This window comes from Periplaneta americana, chromosome 3, assembly GCF_040183065.1.
Source record: "Periplaneta americana isolate PAMFEO1 chromosome 3, P.americana_PAMFEO1_priV1, whole genome shotgun sequence".
Classification (NCBI taxonomy): Eukaryota; Metazoa; Arthropoda; class Insecta; order Blattodea; family Blattidae; genus Periplaneta; species Periplaneta americana.
The window spans coordinates 104,744,309-104,762,093 of record NC_091119.1 but is presented as its reverse complement, the minus strand read 5'-3'; the positions used below and the strand labels follow the sequence as shown (position 1 = coordinate 104,762,093).

Genomic DNA, 17,785 nt, shown 5'->3' with positions numbered 1-17,785 from the left:
CGATAATAAAAAAGTCCTGATAACGAGCCCCAGTTAATCTCTGTGGTAGCACGTATGGCCCTTAATCTATCGCCAAGAACGCCTGCCCATAAGTTGAGTGAGAATCGGTGCTGATGCCTTGTTTCTTCAACTGCATGGGGATTTTCATAAGCCCACACATGCTGATTACGAAAATTCGCAACACCATCTCTGCTGAACCCCGCTCATATCCGCAATCAAACTTTTCTTTTCAATATTCCTTGCGACGTATCAGTATTTCATGCCAGGGGTGTCAACTACGGTATGATTAACTGGTAGTCTGCTGTATTGTAGGGCACAAAAATGCATTGCCATGAATGGATGTCACATTGAGCACCTCCTATGAATAAGTGTTCAGATCTCAGAAAGTATGTGTTGTAGGACCCATGTTTATTAGACATTTTTTTCTTGTTTTGATGCATACGATCACCTCCTAAAATATTGGATACTTTTTTTTTAACACCTTGTATATGCAAATGGAAAATGTGGCACTCAAGTAGTTGCTTGAACAAAGCAAAGATGGTGAGAAGAAAAAGAAAGGAGGAAACGAATTTTTAACGGCCAAGTCGGAAAGAAGTACGTAGGAAAAGAAATGTAAATAAATATAAAAAATTGAGGATGGAGTCAAAATGTAGAATAACAAAAAGGAAAAGGAGGAAATTATAAGTAAAGTTTGAAAATAAATAAATAATGCTACGTTCTAATTTATGCAATGCTATGATACAAAGTAAAAAAAAAAAAGAAGACAATATAATACAAAAGAAAATCTAGATCTCAGGAAAAATAATGGAGATAAAGAGTGGAAGAAGATTTGGTAAACAAACAGGACATTGAAGGAACAATTTGCGTTGTTCTTGGTGTGTACAAATTCCACTGATCTGATTGCATTGGCAGATAAAACTTCCTCAACGAGTGCAAGTGTGTTGCATGTGTTCTCGCAATAATCAGTTCAGGAGCGTGCTACAGTTAAAAGTATGATTATTATTATTATTATTATTATTATTATTATTATTATTATTATTATTATTATTTACTTGGCTGCGCCTAAAGTGATAGCGTTTTCAAGCTTTCTTCACGCACTGGAATCGAGTGTGCATTCATTGTCTCGGATTTGTAATGTCTCGTCTTGATCTGTGACCTTGCACGGTGCTCGCCACATGACGAATGATGCACGCAATATTTAAATGTCAGATTTCTTACCGGAGTGAGCACGGAACGGGTTAAAGTGTCTCATTTGAGGCGTTCAGAAGTCAACATGATTAACTCCACTTTTGGTTATTTCAGAGTTTATAAGTTGACAATGTTTTAGATTTAGCATATTTTCAGTGGTCAATGTGATTTGCTCCATAGTTCAGTAAAAAGCTCACAGACTGCAGTATTCTTCTCGACTACATCACAGATTTAATAGTGTGTGTTTAACTTTAACCTTGAATATCTCAAAATCTTTGAAAAAGGAGTTAATCATGTTGACTTCTGAACGCCTCATTTAATGATGATAATTATGATGGTGACGATGATTTGTATCGTCATTTCCATTACAATAGGCGATAATAAGAAGTCTGTGTACGAATCGCAAAATTTGATGCGTTACGACGCTTTGACATGCTTTGCTCTTTTGTATACGCAAAATTTGATGCGTTACGACGCTTTGACATGCTTTGCTCTTTTGTATAACCGAATAGTAGTTGGCTGACAGTTCTTCCCCAAAGTTATCGAGGTTCGATATTTAGCACATTATCTTAAGTGCTTAGTTGATAAGAATCTGACAATTTCAGACGTTGGTTTTGTGCATTTTGTAATTAAACTTGAATCACATGCCTGTTTTCCTTTTATTTAAGCATATTGTGTCATGTACCCGATTGTGTAACGTTGGTGGGGTAACTTTATTGATGGTAATTTCTACAATTTCTTTTAGACTATCTTTTATAGCTTGACCAGCAAAATTAGTCTCTATGAGATTGCGTGACATAAGCCTCAGTCTATAGTTGGGGAAAACTTCAGAAAACCTCAACCATGTAATTACTAAGAATGATTCGAACATACGACCAAGTTCAGTTTCAGACAGATCGCTAACCCCAGACCACATTTCTTTACTTGTCTCTTCCTACCAGTCGCTCCTAGGAAAGAAAGGTCGAGTTTGGAAATGACATCAGAATATCGCATTTGGGATTGTGGGGAGGATACAGAGCAGCAGGAAAACTCAGCCGTTCATCGCAGCGGGATTTCCCCGTGTGAATGCTTGACCTATCTCATCAGTCAGGATGCAGGGAACTCTTATGATGAATACTGCAGCTGCAGGAAAAGCGCAACTCAAGGCCAAACCCAAATAGCTATAGTAACTATATTTCTGACTGCATCTCCATATGTATGTATGTATGTATGTATGTATGTATGTATGTATGTATGTATGTATGTATGTATGTATGTATAGGCATTTAGTTTCGCTAAACGGTGATAAAATACTAAATGGAACAAGGTAAATTAATTTTTTTATCTATCCATTGGATTTGTTGAACTTGGTTGTTTTTTAAATCACTCACACTTTCAGTTATATCTTTCACGATAAACGCTTTCTCTCTATCTCTCTCTCTCTCTCTCTCTCTCTCTTCCTGTCTGTCTTTCACTCACTCTCACTTTCTCTCTCAGCTTCTAGCTTCTGTCAAACGTAGACGAGACACAACCTTACTGCCTGGGAAAGGTATATCATGGCGACATAGCTTAAAGATCAGCTGATTTGAATCAGTTTGTAGTCTCTTGATTATTGCTCGTCAATTTAATGATAAATGATTTATCTGACGTAAAGAAAACATGAAACATTGATCTTTTGATTTCTGAAATTAAATGTAAAAATCGATACCGAGTATAATAACGATTTATTATTATTATTTTTTTTTTAAATACCGTTTCCCCTTCCGTCCTTAAAGACACCCATATGTTTTGATGACAGCAATTTCTTAATCTGTCTCTTCCACATTGCCTTCTCTTTTACAATTTCGTTATCACACCGTCTCACTGACATGCGGTGCTGAAAAATCAGAGCTGACATTTTGAGTTGTGATAGAATATTCAACAGATGGCAGTACTTGCGATTGAGTTTGCAGTTACGAATTGGCTTGAGTTACTGAGACATGACGTGGCTGTGGTCTAAGGAAACTGTCATGTGACTGCTTCACTGGTAGAGTACCCGAGCGGTTGACAGACAATGCGCCAGTCAGCCAGTGCGCTGCGTGCCTCCGAGCGGACATCTAGTGCTGGAGGCTCCAGCGAGACCTCGGCTCCAGTCAGTAAGTAGCAGTCATGTGCTTGGTGTACGCCGACCGACTTGAATATTACTATTATTAAATGAGTTGCTGGAATATAGACTGAAGTTCAATACAGACTGCAATTTGGTCCTAGGATACACAGTTTACTCCAATTCAATTTCTCTGTCTTCTTAATAAACTGTGAAACCCTTCAAGACATAGCGAATGTACTCTGTAATTGTTAACTCAGTCCGTTGTGTTGCTAGAATGCAGAATTATCCAATAGTAATTGATAATTTTAATAGATCCTTTTCTTTACTTGTCTGCCCGGATCTGAATGGTAGAAGGATTAATATTCCAATTATAATTTTATTTTAAACGTACTTTTCTTCCATTTAATTTGAGTTCGATATTTGTATTACTGTTTAAGTTTTTAGATATTGGGAAGTGAGATTTTATTATTTCGCGCAAGTCAATTCACATTTAGTTATTCAACGCCTTGCAGGCATTTCACTTTAGTGCAATCTTGGTAATATTTTTCGTTGTTAGCTATGGTAAACTACGTTATATTCCGAGAGAAAATGTGCCAAATTAGATTACCTCTCTATATAATAAACATAATTGACTCTCTTTCACAAATTCTGACGTAATAACACTTATCAGTTTGGGAAAACATTTCCAGTCTCATTACGTGTAAAGATCTATTACCTATCCCCAACAAAGGAAAAAAATCATTCTTTATTCTCAACTGACCACAATTAAGGCTGGTGATATAAAATTACAACTATTATAGTCGCGACGCTGTTATTTCCGGCGTGACTCCTCCTCTTTGCTTACGTCTTAGGACGAGAAGGCTCTATAAAGTCCAAATAGGTAGTATTGTTCGCCATATTTGTTCTTTCGTTGCCGAGCTACCATACGAGGAATCTATTTGCCACGCCGTTAAACATTATCATGTCGTAGCTCCTATGATAATAAATCAAACGCACTGTAATTCAGCAAATAATTGAGCGGCAAATAACTTCTTCGTGTGCTTTCTGTGAACGCCAACGAAAGAGCCAAAACGTTTTCCTCAGCGAATCACAAGACGCACACATTTAAATGTAGCCGACCTGCAACGCGTTTGGCTGCCGGAAATTAGAGCGACGGGACTATAATTTAATTTCACAGAAAATCAAATACGTTGCTATTCAAGAATGTTATTAGTCTATGGCTAAGAATTGTAAGCCGTTACATTGCGCTTCATGCGCCTCTGACTTTAGGTACCAGTACGTAATTGCGTTGGGGAGGGGGATTTCAATGTGTTTCGTTCAGCAGTGAACTTTAGTTGATCGGTTACATTACGACCGAATACTGCTATTCGTAACAGGCAACATTCAACGTCCTGTAAAGAAGAATAATAGCAAGATGCTTGAGAACGAAATTTGTGACTTATTTTCAAATGAGGAAGTTTGTAATAATGATACAGATTTTGAGATAAATAATGCTTATGTAAAATATTTCAAATATTCCCCCATTGTTTCTGCAGAAGTGGAACGAAGTTTCTCTAGATATGAGGCTGTTTTTTCTAGCAACAGGCAATCATTCTCTTTTAAAAATTGAAAATTTGATTTGTTCACTGCAACGATACATGAAATGAAAAATTATGTAAGACAAAAACGTAATACACCATCATATTAACATAGTGAAATACAATTGCTGATACTTGTCAATGTTATATTAGGTGTATTTTCTACAGACAAAAAAAAAATAAAATGTCTTTAAAATAGTGCAATTTTTCTTATAAAAGAAAATGGTGTCTTCAAAATTTTTCTTTAGCAGAAAGTTGTTTCGAAGTCAAAGGAGTGGCTTTCAACCACCCAAATGCTGAGGATTAACTTACCGTGATGATAAGCTTGAGTTCAAACGAACGAAAGACACTGCGTTAACTCACCCCAACTATGAGACGTACTCAAAGTTACAGGAGAACGAAGCGCACTAGTAGTATAACGGCATATATTTCTCAGGCCTAGATTGCATTGAGAATATGACTGTAACTGATAATGATTTACGTCTTTACTTTATAAGCCTTGAGTAAATTCTGTCCGATTGTGATGTAATTCTTCGAATTATGAGGCTATACAGAGTCATGCTCTAAGTCTCTAAGGCAGCGACGTCAAAAAGCAAGCGTATTTTATGACCATGAAAATCATTCGCGGGCGCCAGGCGCTAGGACACTACTAAGATATTGGCAAGATGAATCGTATAGGAACCTGCTGATTGCAGAGGGGTAGGAAATCATGGTGTACAAACAAGCGCGTATACTAAATGTGATATGAACTACAGAATTTTTAAATAGATATCCATGGTTTTTTTCTACATTGCTTTTATAAATATATGAGTAATACTTGAATATGACAAGATGGAAATTAGTAACATAAACAAGTTTCTCTTATAAAATATGCCGCATTATAACCTAACAGGTACTTTAAAATAACACTGTGTTCAACACGCAGTTATATTATTTGTACTGACTAAAATTATTTTTTTCCACCGATTTCGATACACAGTAATAGTAGTTCTTCTGTAAGCATGAGGTTTTCATTTCATACCACTCACAAAAACTACACGCTGCGACGTATCAGACACGTCTGTGCTTCCATCTAGAAATGATGAGAAAGAAATAGATTCTTTACTTAAGTCTTTACTTTTTCCTTCAGTACAGTGTTTCTGGATAAGTATATTTCTTCACACTTTCTTATTTCATTGGGAGATATCTTGGCTACATCATCTAGAATACAACTCTTAATGAAAGGTCCTTCACAGAAAGAGATGACATGTTTTGGCAATTTTGAGAGACATTTTGTAGCTAACTGATAATGCCATATATTTTTAATCAGACATTGCAATCTCCAAAATAAAAAAGTGCATAGTAAACTGTTATGGTATGATAATTCCTATTTAGAAATTAGAAATTAAAATTGACATAATTCGTAATTAATTTAATATAATTACATCAGAAGCCAATTCTTTGTTAGGTTCCAGTTCGTGGTCCCCTTCAATATTGCTGTTCTTTTCTTCGTGATATTTTTCGTAATGTGTCGCCACATTATTTTTTGTGATGATACTTTTTTTTTGCATATTATGCACTGTGCGTCCCCACCACATTCTTTACTAAAAATTAAAGTCTCCATTCTGGGTTAAATTTACTATTATGTTCTCTTGCTTATAACCAGCGTACACGTTGCATTGGTCCAGATCGTTAAACTGATGTACGGCTGGTCACACGCCCCTGTTCCGTGTCAAAACAACGGAAGTGAGCCTCTGTTTTCATTGCTGAGCGATTCAGGGTCTAAGCAAAGTTGTACATAATCTTGTCGACCTCGAGTCTTTCACTGAGAAATAGGGTCATAGCCCGCGAAGAAAATTATTGTTGGTTAACGATACTGTAGGACACACGAATTTGACCTCAGGGCTGTAAGCTACGTAGAGCAGTTTACGCATTTCACCTTGAGACTAAACTCACTCTGCTCCGTAGTTGTTTTCACTTGTAGTACTGTGACTTCGCCTCATTCTGGCTACATGCACTGGTCCCATTTCTTTTATTCAGCTATCCAATTATTTCTCGTGCGTCTAGGTTTGTGTCTCAATGCTTTTGTTATACAGACGTAGACAAATTATTAGACTAAATTAATTATATGTGCAACGAAGCTGTATTTATCGGTAGAAATAATGAACAAAAATGTATTTTTCACAGATATATTGAACAGAAAATTGAGGCTTGAGGTTACTATATTTTGTGAACATTCCCTTATTCTTTATTAACACGTTGATTTTGTCAGGGATGCTGGAAACAGAGTTTGACACTTTCTTTGAATATCAGCATCACTTAGCCAGATATCAGACAATGCTTAAATGAGTCCCTGTTTTGTTGTAAGCCTCTTTTTGTTCACTTTCTTCTTCAGTATAGATCACAGATTTTCAATTTCGTTCATATCTGGTCTTCTTGCAGGCCATGGGAGAATATAATTAAAAGACCAGTAGTACCAACATAGCCAGAAAAAAATATACTTAACCCTTGGAAAAATATACCAGAAGATGTAAACAATCATATTTACAACAATAGAGAATCTGTGTATTATACTGATAGTTGATATGACGAATTATGTTATGTTTCCAAGAAAACGTTTTAGTCTAATAATCTGTCTTCGTTCAATTTTTCATCATATTTCGTATAATTTACTTGTTATTTGTGTTACTTTTTATTTACTTCACATTTCCAGATGTTTTTGTATGTCTATAGCTACTTTTTATCTTATCACTTCCAGTTGTGTCCTACTTTTATAAGGAATCTAGTTTCTTCTGTCTATAGGCTATTTCTTACTTATTAAACAAGATATGAATTACGAACTTTGCTCCGAAAATATTATTACCTATTTTCTTTCTCTCGAATACTATTAGTGTAATGTAATTTACATATTTACGATGGATAGATGGATGGAATGAGAGAACGAATGAATGAATGAATGGAGTAAATGAAATTAATAAGCTGAATGAGTTAATAAAATAAATGAATAAATAGAATGAGTACGTCTAAATGAACGGGGTGAGTTGAGTCAATGAATGAATGAATGAATGAATGACTAGATTAATTAATTAATAGGCTGTATGAGTATAATGAGTGAATGAACAGAATTATTGAATGAGTATAGACTGACGAGTGCATGAATGAATGAATTAATGAATGAATGAATGAACGAATGGATAAATTGAATAAGTGTGTAAATGTAGTAATTGAATAAGTGAATTAAATAAATTAATAAGTAGAAGAATGTATCCTAATGAATTTTGAACAAATTGAGTGAATAAGTATGAATGCATGAATAGACTAGTGAAATGAATGTGCAAATGTGATGAGTGAATAGAGTGAAGAAATAAATAAGTGCATGAATGTAATGAGGTTTGAATAGAATGAGTGACTGAATGAATTAATGGAAAGTGTGAATGTGTGGAATGAGTTATAAAAGAAATAAGTGCATGAATAAAATAATTGAGAGTAGATGAATTAAATGAATGAATAATGTTAAACGTGATGAATACATGGATGATCTAAGTGAATGAATGAAGGCAAAAATATTTGAGACACATGCTCGTTGCCGCATTCTTGAAAGAGGTATATGGAAAATCAATGTGAGCTTTACGACTGATGGCAGTTTGTTTCTGACCGATGTAGGCCGTTCCAGCCCTAGAGTACGTCATTCTGTAATATGCATGTGCAGTATTTCAGCCCTAAATTCTCTTCCACGAAACTATCTTCACATTTTTTCAATTCCTCGTGCAACCAAAAAGACTCTCTCTCTCTCTCTCTCTCTCTCTCTCTCTCTCTCTCTCTCTCTCTCTCTCTCTCTCTCTCTCTCTCTCTCCCCCTCTTGTAAAGTCGCCATCCCGTCAACATTTCTTGAAATGTCTTAATATCATGTCTTGAAAAATCATAGAAGGAATTCCTATTTAAAAATCAAGTTAATAGCCATAACATGGTACTATTTGTGCTAGTACCGGTACTCTATCGTTTCTCTGCTTCAAGAATCAAATGAGGGGCTTAGAACAAAAAGCAGGTAAGTGACATTAAAAAATCAGGTAAGTGCGTGTTGTGATAGCCCAAAAGGATGTTTCTTTGCGATAAAATCAGGTAAGTAATCGCACTGTAGAGTGCTGCTATATGGGCATCATTTCACCAAACTAGTGTATAATATTCCATTGCATGTAGAACTTTAACTGTAATTTCCTCAAAACTAGGTTTCCGTCACTTACCTGCTTTTTGTTCTAAGCCCCTCAAATGTGATCTACTGGGTGAACAGTATACAGCAGAACAGGTTTCACAGCCGTCTGGCTATGCGCTCGGAGGTGGGGGACTCAAGGCCGCGCGAGCCGTGAAACCTGTTATACTGTATACTGTTCACCCAGTATAATATGCAAGTAGATCTGCAATATGTATTTTTTTAGCACTTAGGCCTATATAACGACACTGGTTCACACCTGTAGAGTAACGGTTAGCGCGTCTGGCCGCGAAACCAGGTGGCCCGGATTCGATTCCCGGTTGGGGCAAGTTACCTGGTTGAGGTTTTTTCCGGGGTTTTCCCTCAACCCAATATGAGAAAATGCTGGGTAACTTCCGGTGTTGGACCCCGGACTCATTTCACCGGCATTATCACCTTCATCTCACTCAGACGCTAAATAACCTAAGATGTTGATAAAGCGTCGTAAAAAATAACCTACTTAACGACACTGTGTCGAAAGTTCAATTGTCTATCGTCGACGGAACTAATAGAAACAAGGTGATGCTTTAGCCAGATGAGATCGCGGCTTCGCCATGAGATTACCTAACATCCGCCTTATAATTGGAGGAGCCTCTGAAAGCTCAACCAGGTAATAAGCCAAAGCGGAATTCGAGCAGAAGTCCTACTCGCTAACATGACCTCGCTGGTGACCTCCACTATAGATTGGAGCGATAGTAATTGCTTCGTTACGTTATTGTAGATATGAATTCCCAGTTACCTTAGGCGCATGAAGTCAACCAAAGCACGTGAACACGTTCCGATGTCGGAACGTCACAGACCGTGACGGACTACGGATGCAGTTGTTTATGTAACGGAAACAGAGAAGCACGCGCATGAGTAAGAATTGACAATTGGATTTGAGTTACAAATAAAGCATGCGCACAATGAGTATTGAAATCTGTAAAATGTTCCACTAATTTTAACCTGTACCGAAAAGAATTGCCAACTAGTGAATGAAGGCCACCTTTGTAGCTCACAAGGAAGAGTCCAGGTGATTGTAGCTGATATTTGAATGGGACAAGATTATTTGTGTTTTAGAACACAAGGAAAGAGGTATGTCGCGATTTGAGATGCTATGGGATACATGTGCCCGAGAGAGAGGCGAGAGGGGGAAGAATAAATGAGAAGGGGAGGGATATAGACGACGAGACACGGAACCGATTCTCCTAGAGTTGTAAATTACACTGAGAGTAGCGATGGGTCGTTCATGAACGAACTAGTTCATTTGAACGACTCGTTCAAACGAACTGCTCATAGTTCGTTCATTATTTTTGAACTAATAGTTCATATACAGTTCACGTGTGCCGCACAATTGAACGAACGAACGAACACTGAATGGACTGAATTACCAACTGTAGTTGAATACATACGTGTAAAGTGACTTTGAGTTGTTTTGCGCTTGCATACTGAGTAATTAACAGAATTTTTTTTATAATAAATTGGAGAAATGTGCACATTCGTGTTTTATAACTTTAATAGCGCTCAATGATACCGTTCACATTTCTCTTCACCAAGTTCACACACGATTCACAATTCGTTCATTCTGGCTGTGCTATGTCAGCTGTGTGGAGTGCTGTAGATGCAGTGCAGCCAATTCTACCAGATAGGTTCTAACTAACTACTATAATCTCTCTACTACAGAATCTCCTAAACTGATGCGAAAATCTGCTATGAAATAATATTGTGTATCTAATTTTATAACTATGTTTACTATGAAGAATTAATTCACTTGATATGTATTGTAAAAAAAACTTAGAACTTTGACATAATTCACATAGCACTCAGCCAGCAGATGAATCCCTCTTTTATTTTAACAAATATGGGACAAATACCTGTTTTGTGCATGAATTAGCGTATATAATTACAATTCACTGCATACAAGCATATTTTCCAGCTTTTATGAAATTCAAATCTGTCAGAATCAGCAGAGAATTGGCAACACTGTGTAGATGTTCTGTAAATATTAATTTGTGGTCAATGGCAAAGGTTTGAATGGGTACTTCTACGTCACTTTTAAAACGTACCTCAACAAATTCCATCGCGCCGCATGTTGCAATCCCCTCCAACTCCAGAACAACCGAGGTTTAAAAAAAAAATCACTACAGTTCAAATCGTTAAATAGTTATTGATAATTTAAAATATCACTTCTTTGTCTTTCCTTTCACAGCCTCTCACAATTGTTCATGTTTTTGTTGAAAACTGAGTAGTGAGTACAATATGTAGGCCCTAACTAAAATAACGCTTTATAAATTTTCACTCAAAAATAAGAGTTGTTCTACTCTTTGCCACTCAGACGATTTCTTGCATCCGTAATTGTGTGTCCTGCCTTGGAAAACACTCTCTCACACAAGGCACAGATGTAGCAACACTAGAGAGCCGAGATTTTGCCAGTTTGTATAAATCTGGATATACCTCTTTTCTTTCATTCCACCAAGAAAGTGGGTTACCCTTTCTCGATAGCAGTGGTTCCTGTACAAATTTGTCGACCTCAATAATTGCCGATGCTTTGGTGTTTGGGTTTTTTTTATTAAAAGAGAGCATAATTAACAGCTATAAAGATATGTATAGCATTTCATAAAATAATCGATTAAAATATTATCTTGCAAGAAAAGGTCGGTTGGTTTGTTATTTATCTGCAATAAGGAAGGGAGAAGTTGTGTTTCAAGGAAACTTTTTTTGTCCTAGTCCGTTTTATATAAAGGGACAGGGAGGAAATGAGAGAGAGAGAAGGTTATGTTCGCTACTCTCTCACTATAGCTTTAGGTCAGAACAGAGTCCGGGTCAGAACATCACATTGCTATGCCATCTGTTGACGATTTCATTCACCACTTAGTGATACTGGCAACAAAGTGCGCACGAATGTGCGTTTTGTGCGATATTGAACTACTTAGTTCCTATTAGTTCATTTGTAAAATGAACGAACTAGTTCATTTGAACGACTCAAGTTCATGTGCGGGAACGAACGAACTAGCTCTTGACAATGAACTATTTCGCCCAACGCTAACTGAGAGCAGACTGTTTACAGAATGAAACAAGCCTTGATAAGTTAAGTTTCTTTTGTTTTGTATTTGTTAAAAGCAGTTGAATGAATAAGAGGTTGTTATTAAAGACAGTAATACACTTATGATTGATGAAGAAATCACGGATGATGAGGAAATTGATAGTGATTTCATCTGTGATCCAATGTTACAAGATGAGTCACGTCCAGAAAGGAGTCCTACATTTATTTATAGTCAGGAAAGTAGTAATACCACCACGCAAGAAGAGCACAAAACTCCTTGAAGGATAATATTAAAGGGAAAAATTGTTCCGGGACCGGGGATCGAATTCCGGACTTTTGGCTAAGCGCCACAACACTCTACCACTGAGCTATCCAGGAACGGTAAAGGATACTTGGTTGATTCTTATAAAATCTGTACCTACAAAGCAGCCAAGAGGAAAAGAATCTCCCCAATTATGTCCTCCTGTTTGGCCATTGACAAGTCACCTCGTATAAAATTCACATCTGTAATGGCATATAAAGAATAAAAGGAAGACAGCCTTGCAAAAATTTGAGAATATGCTTAAAACTCCATGTAGACAGACGAATACCTTGAAAACCTTACGCGAAAGAATTGGTAATTATTTCATCGCAATGAGAACAAAAATACAGTACAATTCACTGGTCAACATGATTTTTGTCTCACGAGTACCAATAGTTGTACTTAATGCAATTCTTTTATCGTGTTTTCAAATATATCACATATTCGGAATTTCTCCATAGTTATTTTTTTTATTTAAACTTCAATTTTGTAAAATGAACGTTTTTTTCGTCAATTTGTCCATTGTCAAATAAAAGCTCCTAAAGCATTGTCAATATGATGGAACCATTGGTACCGTTGCTACTGTTGTACACATTCAGACATATAGAGACATGTACAGACCACCGCCTGCTGAATACGCATCCACAGACATGTACAGACATGCACAAAAGTGAACCAGTGTACCACGCATTCATCAGAATCAGAACGATGCCAGTTGTGAGATAGCAGTGAACCAGTAAACACGTCATTGTGAGTGCTTTGTGTGTCTGAATTATTGTGTATTACATATTTACAAATTTATTTCTTTTAATTAGTCGTTAGTTACAAAATGTCTAGAGTTTGTTTAAATCATCCTGACAACTTTTATTATATGTGGTGAAGTGATGCTGAAGTCCCAAAGGTGAAATCTTACTCCATTAGTGAAAAAGTGTTATGAACTTTATTTTGGGTGTAAAGTAGGCTTGGGCCCCACATATCTGTTGTTTATCGTGTTCTAGGCTTCTCACTGCATGGAAGAATGGGACACGTCACATGCCATTTGCTATCTCTATGATTTGGAGGGAACCCAAAGATCACTCCTCTGACTGTTATTTCTGCTTAACAAACATTAAAGGGATTACGTCAAAATCAAAACATACAGTGGTGTACTCTAACTTGGAATCTGCAATGAGACCAGTTCCACACTGCGAAGAATTGCCCATACCAAAGCCTCCAGAACATGTGACATTAGATGAAGAGAGCTCAGATTCTGATGGAAGTAAGGAAGAAAAAGAAACAGAGTTTGGTGATACAACTTTTGAACAAAACTGTTCATCTGAGCCTCATTTATTGACTCAAGAAGATCTTAACGATCTCATACGAGATTTAAAGTCATCCAAAACACAGTCTGAAATGCTTGCTTTCCTGCTAAAAGGATGAAATCTTCTTCAAAAGAATACAAAGATATGTATGTATCATAAGCGTCATTCTCAATTTAAAGACTATCTTTCTGAAGAAAATGGCTTAGTGTTTTGTAAGGACATTGCTTCTCTTATGGAGACATTTGGTATTGAACATAACCCAACAGAATGGCGTTTGTTCATTGATTCCTCTAAAGTTAGTTTAAAAGCTGTGTTTCTGCATAATGGTAACAAATTCCCATCAGTATCTGTGGCTCACTCTGCTAGCATGAAAGAAACATATGAAAACTTTGAATTTATATTGGAAAAGCTTCAATATGCGGTGTATGAATGGAATATTTGTGGTGATTTGGAGGTAATTGCACTTATTCTTGATATGCAGCTTGGTTACATAAAGTCGGCCTACTGTTGTTTTTTTTTGTGTCACTGGGATAGTAGGGACAGAAAAAACCATTACATTAGAAAAGAATGTCCTAAACGCGAATCATTCATTCCTGGATAGAAAAATGTGAAACATGATGCATTGTGTAATCCTAAAAATGTGTCTCTACCTCCGTTACATAGGATTAATTAACTAGTTCAGACATATAGAGACATGTATAGACCACAGAAGCATATTCCTGAAAATGTACATGACTGGTGCAACTAGCACCGAAGTCCCCACAGATTCCTGCTTTCTTGAAGGGAATATGACGATAGGAAGATCACCGCCAGAGGTATGGTATACGTATTAGAAGGATGGAGATAATACATAGTGTGACAAAAGTTGTGACCGGCTTAGTCGAGCAGCACAGTCGACATGTAACCATCCCATTACGGGTACACGCCACCGGCGTGGCTCAGTCGGTTAAGGCGCTTGCCTGCCGGTCTGAATCGAGCGCGGGTTCGATCTGCGCTTGGGTTGATTACCTGGTTGGGTTTTTTCCGAGGTTTTCCCCAACCATAAGGTGAATGCCAGGTAATCTATGGCGAATCCTCGGCCTCATCTCGCCAAATACCATCCCGCTAGTCCACACCTGTGGAGTAACGGTTAGCGCGTCTGGCCGCGAAACCAGGTGGCCCGGGTTCGAATCCCGGTCGGGGCAAGTTACCTGGTTGAGGTTTTTTCCGGGGTTTTCCCTCAACGCAAAACGAGCAAATGCTGGGTAACTTTCGGTGCTGGACCCCGGACTCATTTCACCGGCATTATCACCTTCATTTCATCCAGACGCTAAAAACCTAATGTTGATACAGCGTCATAAAATAACCCAATAAAATAAAACCATCTCGCTATCACCAATCTCATCGACGCTAAATAACCTCGTAGTTGATACAGCGTCGTTAAATAACCAACTAAAAAAATTATGGGTACACAAAAGGTCTATGTATTAGGTTTCAGTGCATAGGGATGCCCAATGCACCGCCCGACAAGCGCTCTCCACCTATATAAATTAATTAATATCGAAGCCATGTCCATGATTTTGCTCTTACGTTTCGACTGTGTTACGATTGAGCTGTCGATCTACTCAGAAAAGTGAAAGGAGCGATAGACCTGGCGTTAAGAGGAAAGCTGGCAAAACCAACGGCAATACGAAATAAACTAATAAAATAGGAGTGAAAATTATAAAAAATAAAACTACGTCTAAGATGAGATAAAAAATATGAACAAATCAGAAACAAAAGTGCAGAATGAAAACTGAGAGGAGTGCAAAAGACAACGATCCAGAGGAAGACAAAGCACATAAAAACAAAGGTAAAGGTGAAGGTATCTCTTCATATGCCATGAAGACACATGGACAAATGGAGGCATGGAGGTAGAGCCCAATGCTTTCTTGAACTCGGCACTATAATGAGATGGTGTGATTGTACCACAGTCTAGTATATTTAGTCACGAAGCTTGAGTTATGAGGGTGCTAGGAACAATAGACTGTGCCGGTACTATTTCGCATTGTCTGTAATGAGGCGATATTAGCGATCCTAGTGGTGAGCAACTATCTATGCATGCATATTTACTACGTATTGAGCTTCGTGACTGTATATACTAGACTGTGGTTGTACCATGCTCCGACTGTCTTTTATTCCCGGTAAAGATCCGGTACTCAATTTGATAAGAGGCTCAGTGAACCCCGTGACATTCTGGAAGTTTGGCAACGAGGAAATCCCGTCACCACCCGGTATCGAACCCCCTGACCTTCCAATCCGTAGCCAGCTGCTCTACCAGCTGAGCTGCACGGCCTCGACCTCCAAAAAGCAAAGACGATCCTCAATTGAAAATTAAAAGAATGAGAAATAAAACAGAATCAATAATAATGAAAAGAAGTAAAAGATTATGTGGACAATGAATTAGACAGAAATCCTCCCGGATATCGTACACTCAAAATATGTCCGTACAGATAATGACATTAATGACAATCTTAACGTGTTGTCGAGGTTACTCTGGCTGCCTGAAGGTCAGTTCCGCCTGATAAGGCTGGAGGGCACACGTACTCGTTGAAGGTTGTCCGGAAACATCGCCTTGGTATTGGTATTATGAAGTAATGAAACTATTCACAGCTTCATGATTGCGGACAAAGCACGTCGGAATGTCTTTATCGCTTGGAGATAAACTTTCTCGCAACCGCATTGTGCTCCTTGATTCGGCTACACTGAACAACAAACTGAGGTATTCAAAATAGTAATATTTTTTCCTCTGTTTTTACAGTTTCGAGATTTTGTTAATTCGACGCACTACCACAGCCAAATCATGAACGAGAGTACCAAAGATGAACCAAAGAAGAGTGGTCCTATCGCTGTAGTGGATATCAACGGAAGTGGTGAGCATTGCAAGAGAATACTATTTCTTGAGAACCAACTAGTTGAGCGGTTGAAGTTCTAATACTGATCACCACCACCACCACCACCACCACCACCATCATTATCATCATTTATCCGAATAAATGGTCTCACGTCTTACTACAGGTCTATTTAAATTTCACTCAAATTCCTGTTAACTAGCTTTCTAATTTAATTTAATTTAATTTAATTTAACTCTTACAAGCAAACATTCTGATGGGGACAGATAAAAAAGTTATTTTTTTTTTCCACCATGTTAATAAGGTCAAAAGAAGTACTTATATAAATTTTGGTCACTCGACCGTAATTACGAGGCCGTCCAGAAAGTGATTTTCCTTGGGGCAGTTTACATAAAAAAGCACAATTGCATGAAAACATTTATTGAAACAGATACCAGCAATTGTTGCGCTATTTGTCAACATATCCCCCACTGGAATTGAGACATTTGTCATACCATGGAATCAATTTTTGTATCCTTGTGTCGCAGAAGTTAGCCACCTGTGTTGGGAACCAGTGTGTGACAGCTGTCTCAATTCCGGTGGGGAATATTTTGAAAAATAGCTCAACAATTCCTGTGTCTGTTCCAATGAATTTTTCCAAAAAAATTATGTTTTCTTTCTGTTAACGGCCTCTGGCGAACTTACTTTTTACGGCCCTCGTATTTGCGGTCGAGTGGCCAAAATTTCTATAAGCACTTGTTTTGACATTATTAACATGGTAAAGAAAAACAATTAACTTTTTTATCTGCCCCCATCAGAATGTTTGCTTGTTAGATATACAAAGTAGGATTTGTTGTTTGTGATCACAGTAGTACCTGAGAATGGATACGAGCCAAAGTCACCAGATCAGCAGAACCATGACGGAGCCAAAGAGCAGTCCTCCATCTGGCACAGGTTAGTTCCTTCCAAGCATGTTGTTCACATCAATTTTAATTCTAAAATTCATGGACGCTCACAGGAGTTATCCAAAGAGTACAGTTAGTGTAATATTGCACATAATAATAATAATAATAATAATAATAATAATAATAATAATAATAATAATAATGATGATGATGATGATGATGATGATGATAATTGGCTTGTGCAGCAAATGCTGCAAACTAAGTTCATTAGACGTTCAAATAAACATTTTTCAGATTTATTTTCAATGAAGAAGACATTCTGAAAGTTATTTGCTTCCATAATAATGAAAGA

General features: G+C 37.4%; 1 protein-coding gene across 6 annotated transcripts in view; it reads left to right on the top strand.

Annotated features, from left to right (window-relative positions):
- LOC138696353 (sodium/hydrogen exchanger 9B2-like) overlaps positions 1-17,785 on the top strand; it is a 53,002-nt gene that overhangs the window by 8,269 nt on the left and 26,948 nt on the right. For 2 of the 6 annotated variants that reach the window (XM_069821176.1, XM_069821177.1), the window contains exons 2-3: positions 16,459-16,570; positions 17,401-17,482. In XM_069821176.1, coding sequence (XP_069677277.1) covers positions 16,501-16,570; positions 17,401-17,482 — 152 coding nt within the window. In that variant the 5' untranslated portion in view covers positions 16,459-16,500. Of the gene's footprint in view, positions 1-3,144; positions 3,303-16,458; positions 16,571-17,397; positions 17,483-17,785 lie in introns of those variants that run through there. The other 4 variants (XM_069821173.1, XM_069821174.1, XM_069821175.1 and 1 more) reach the window with 3 other exon arrangements.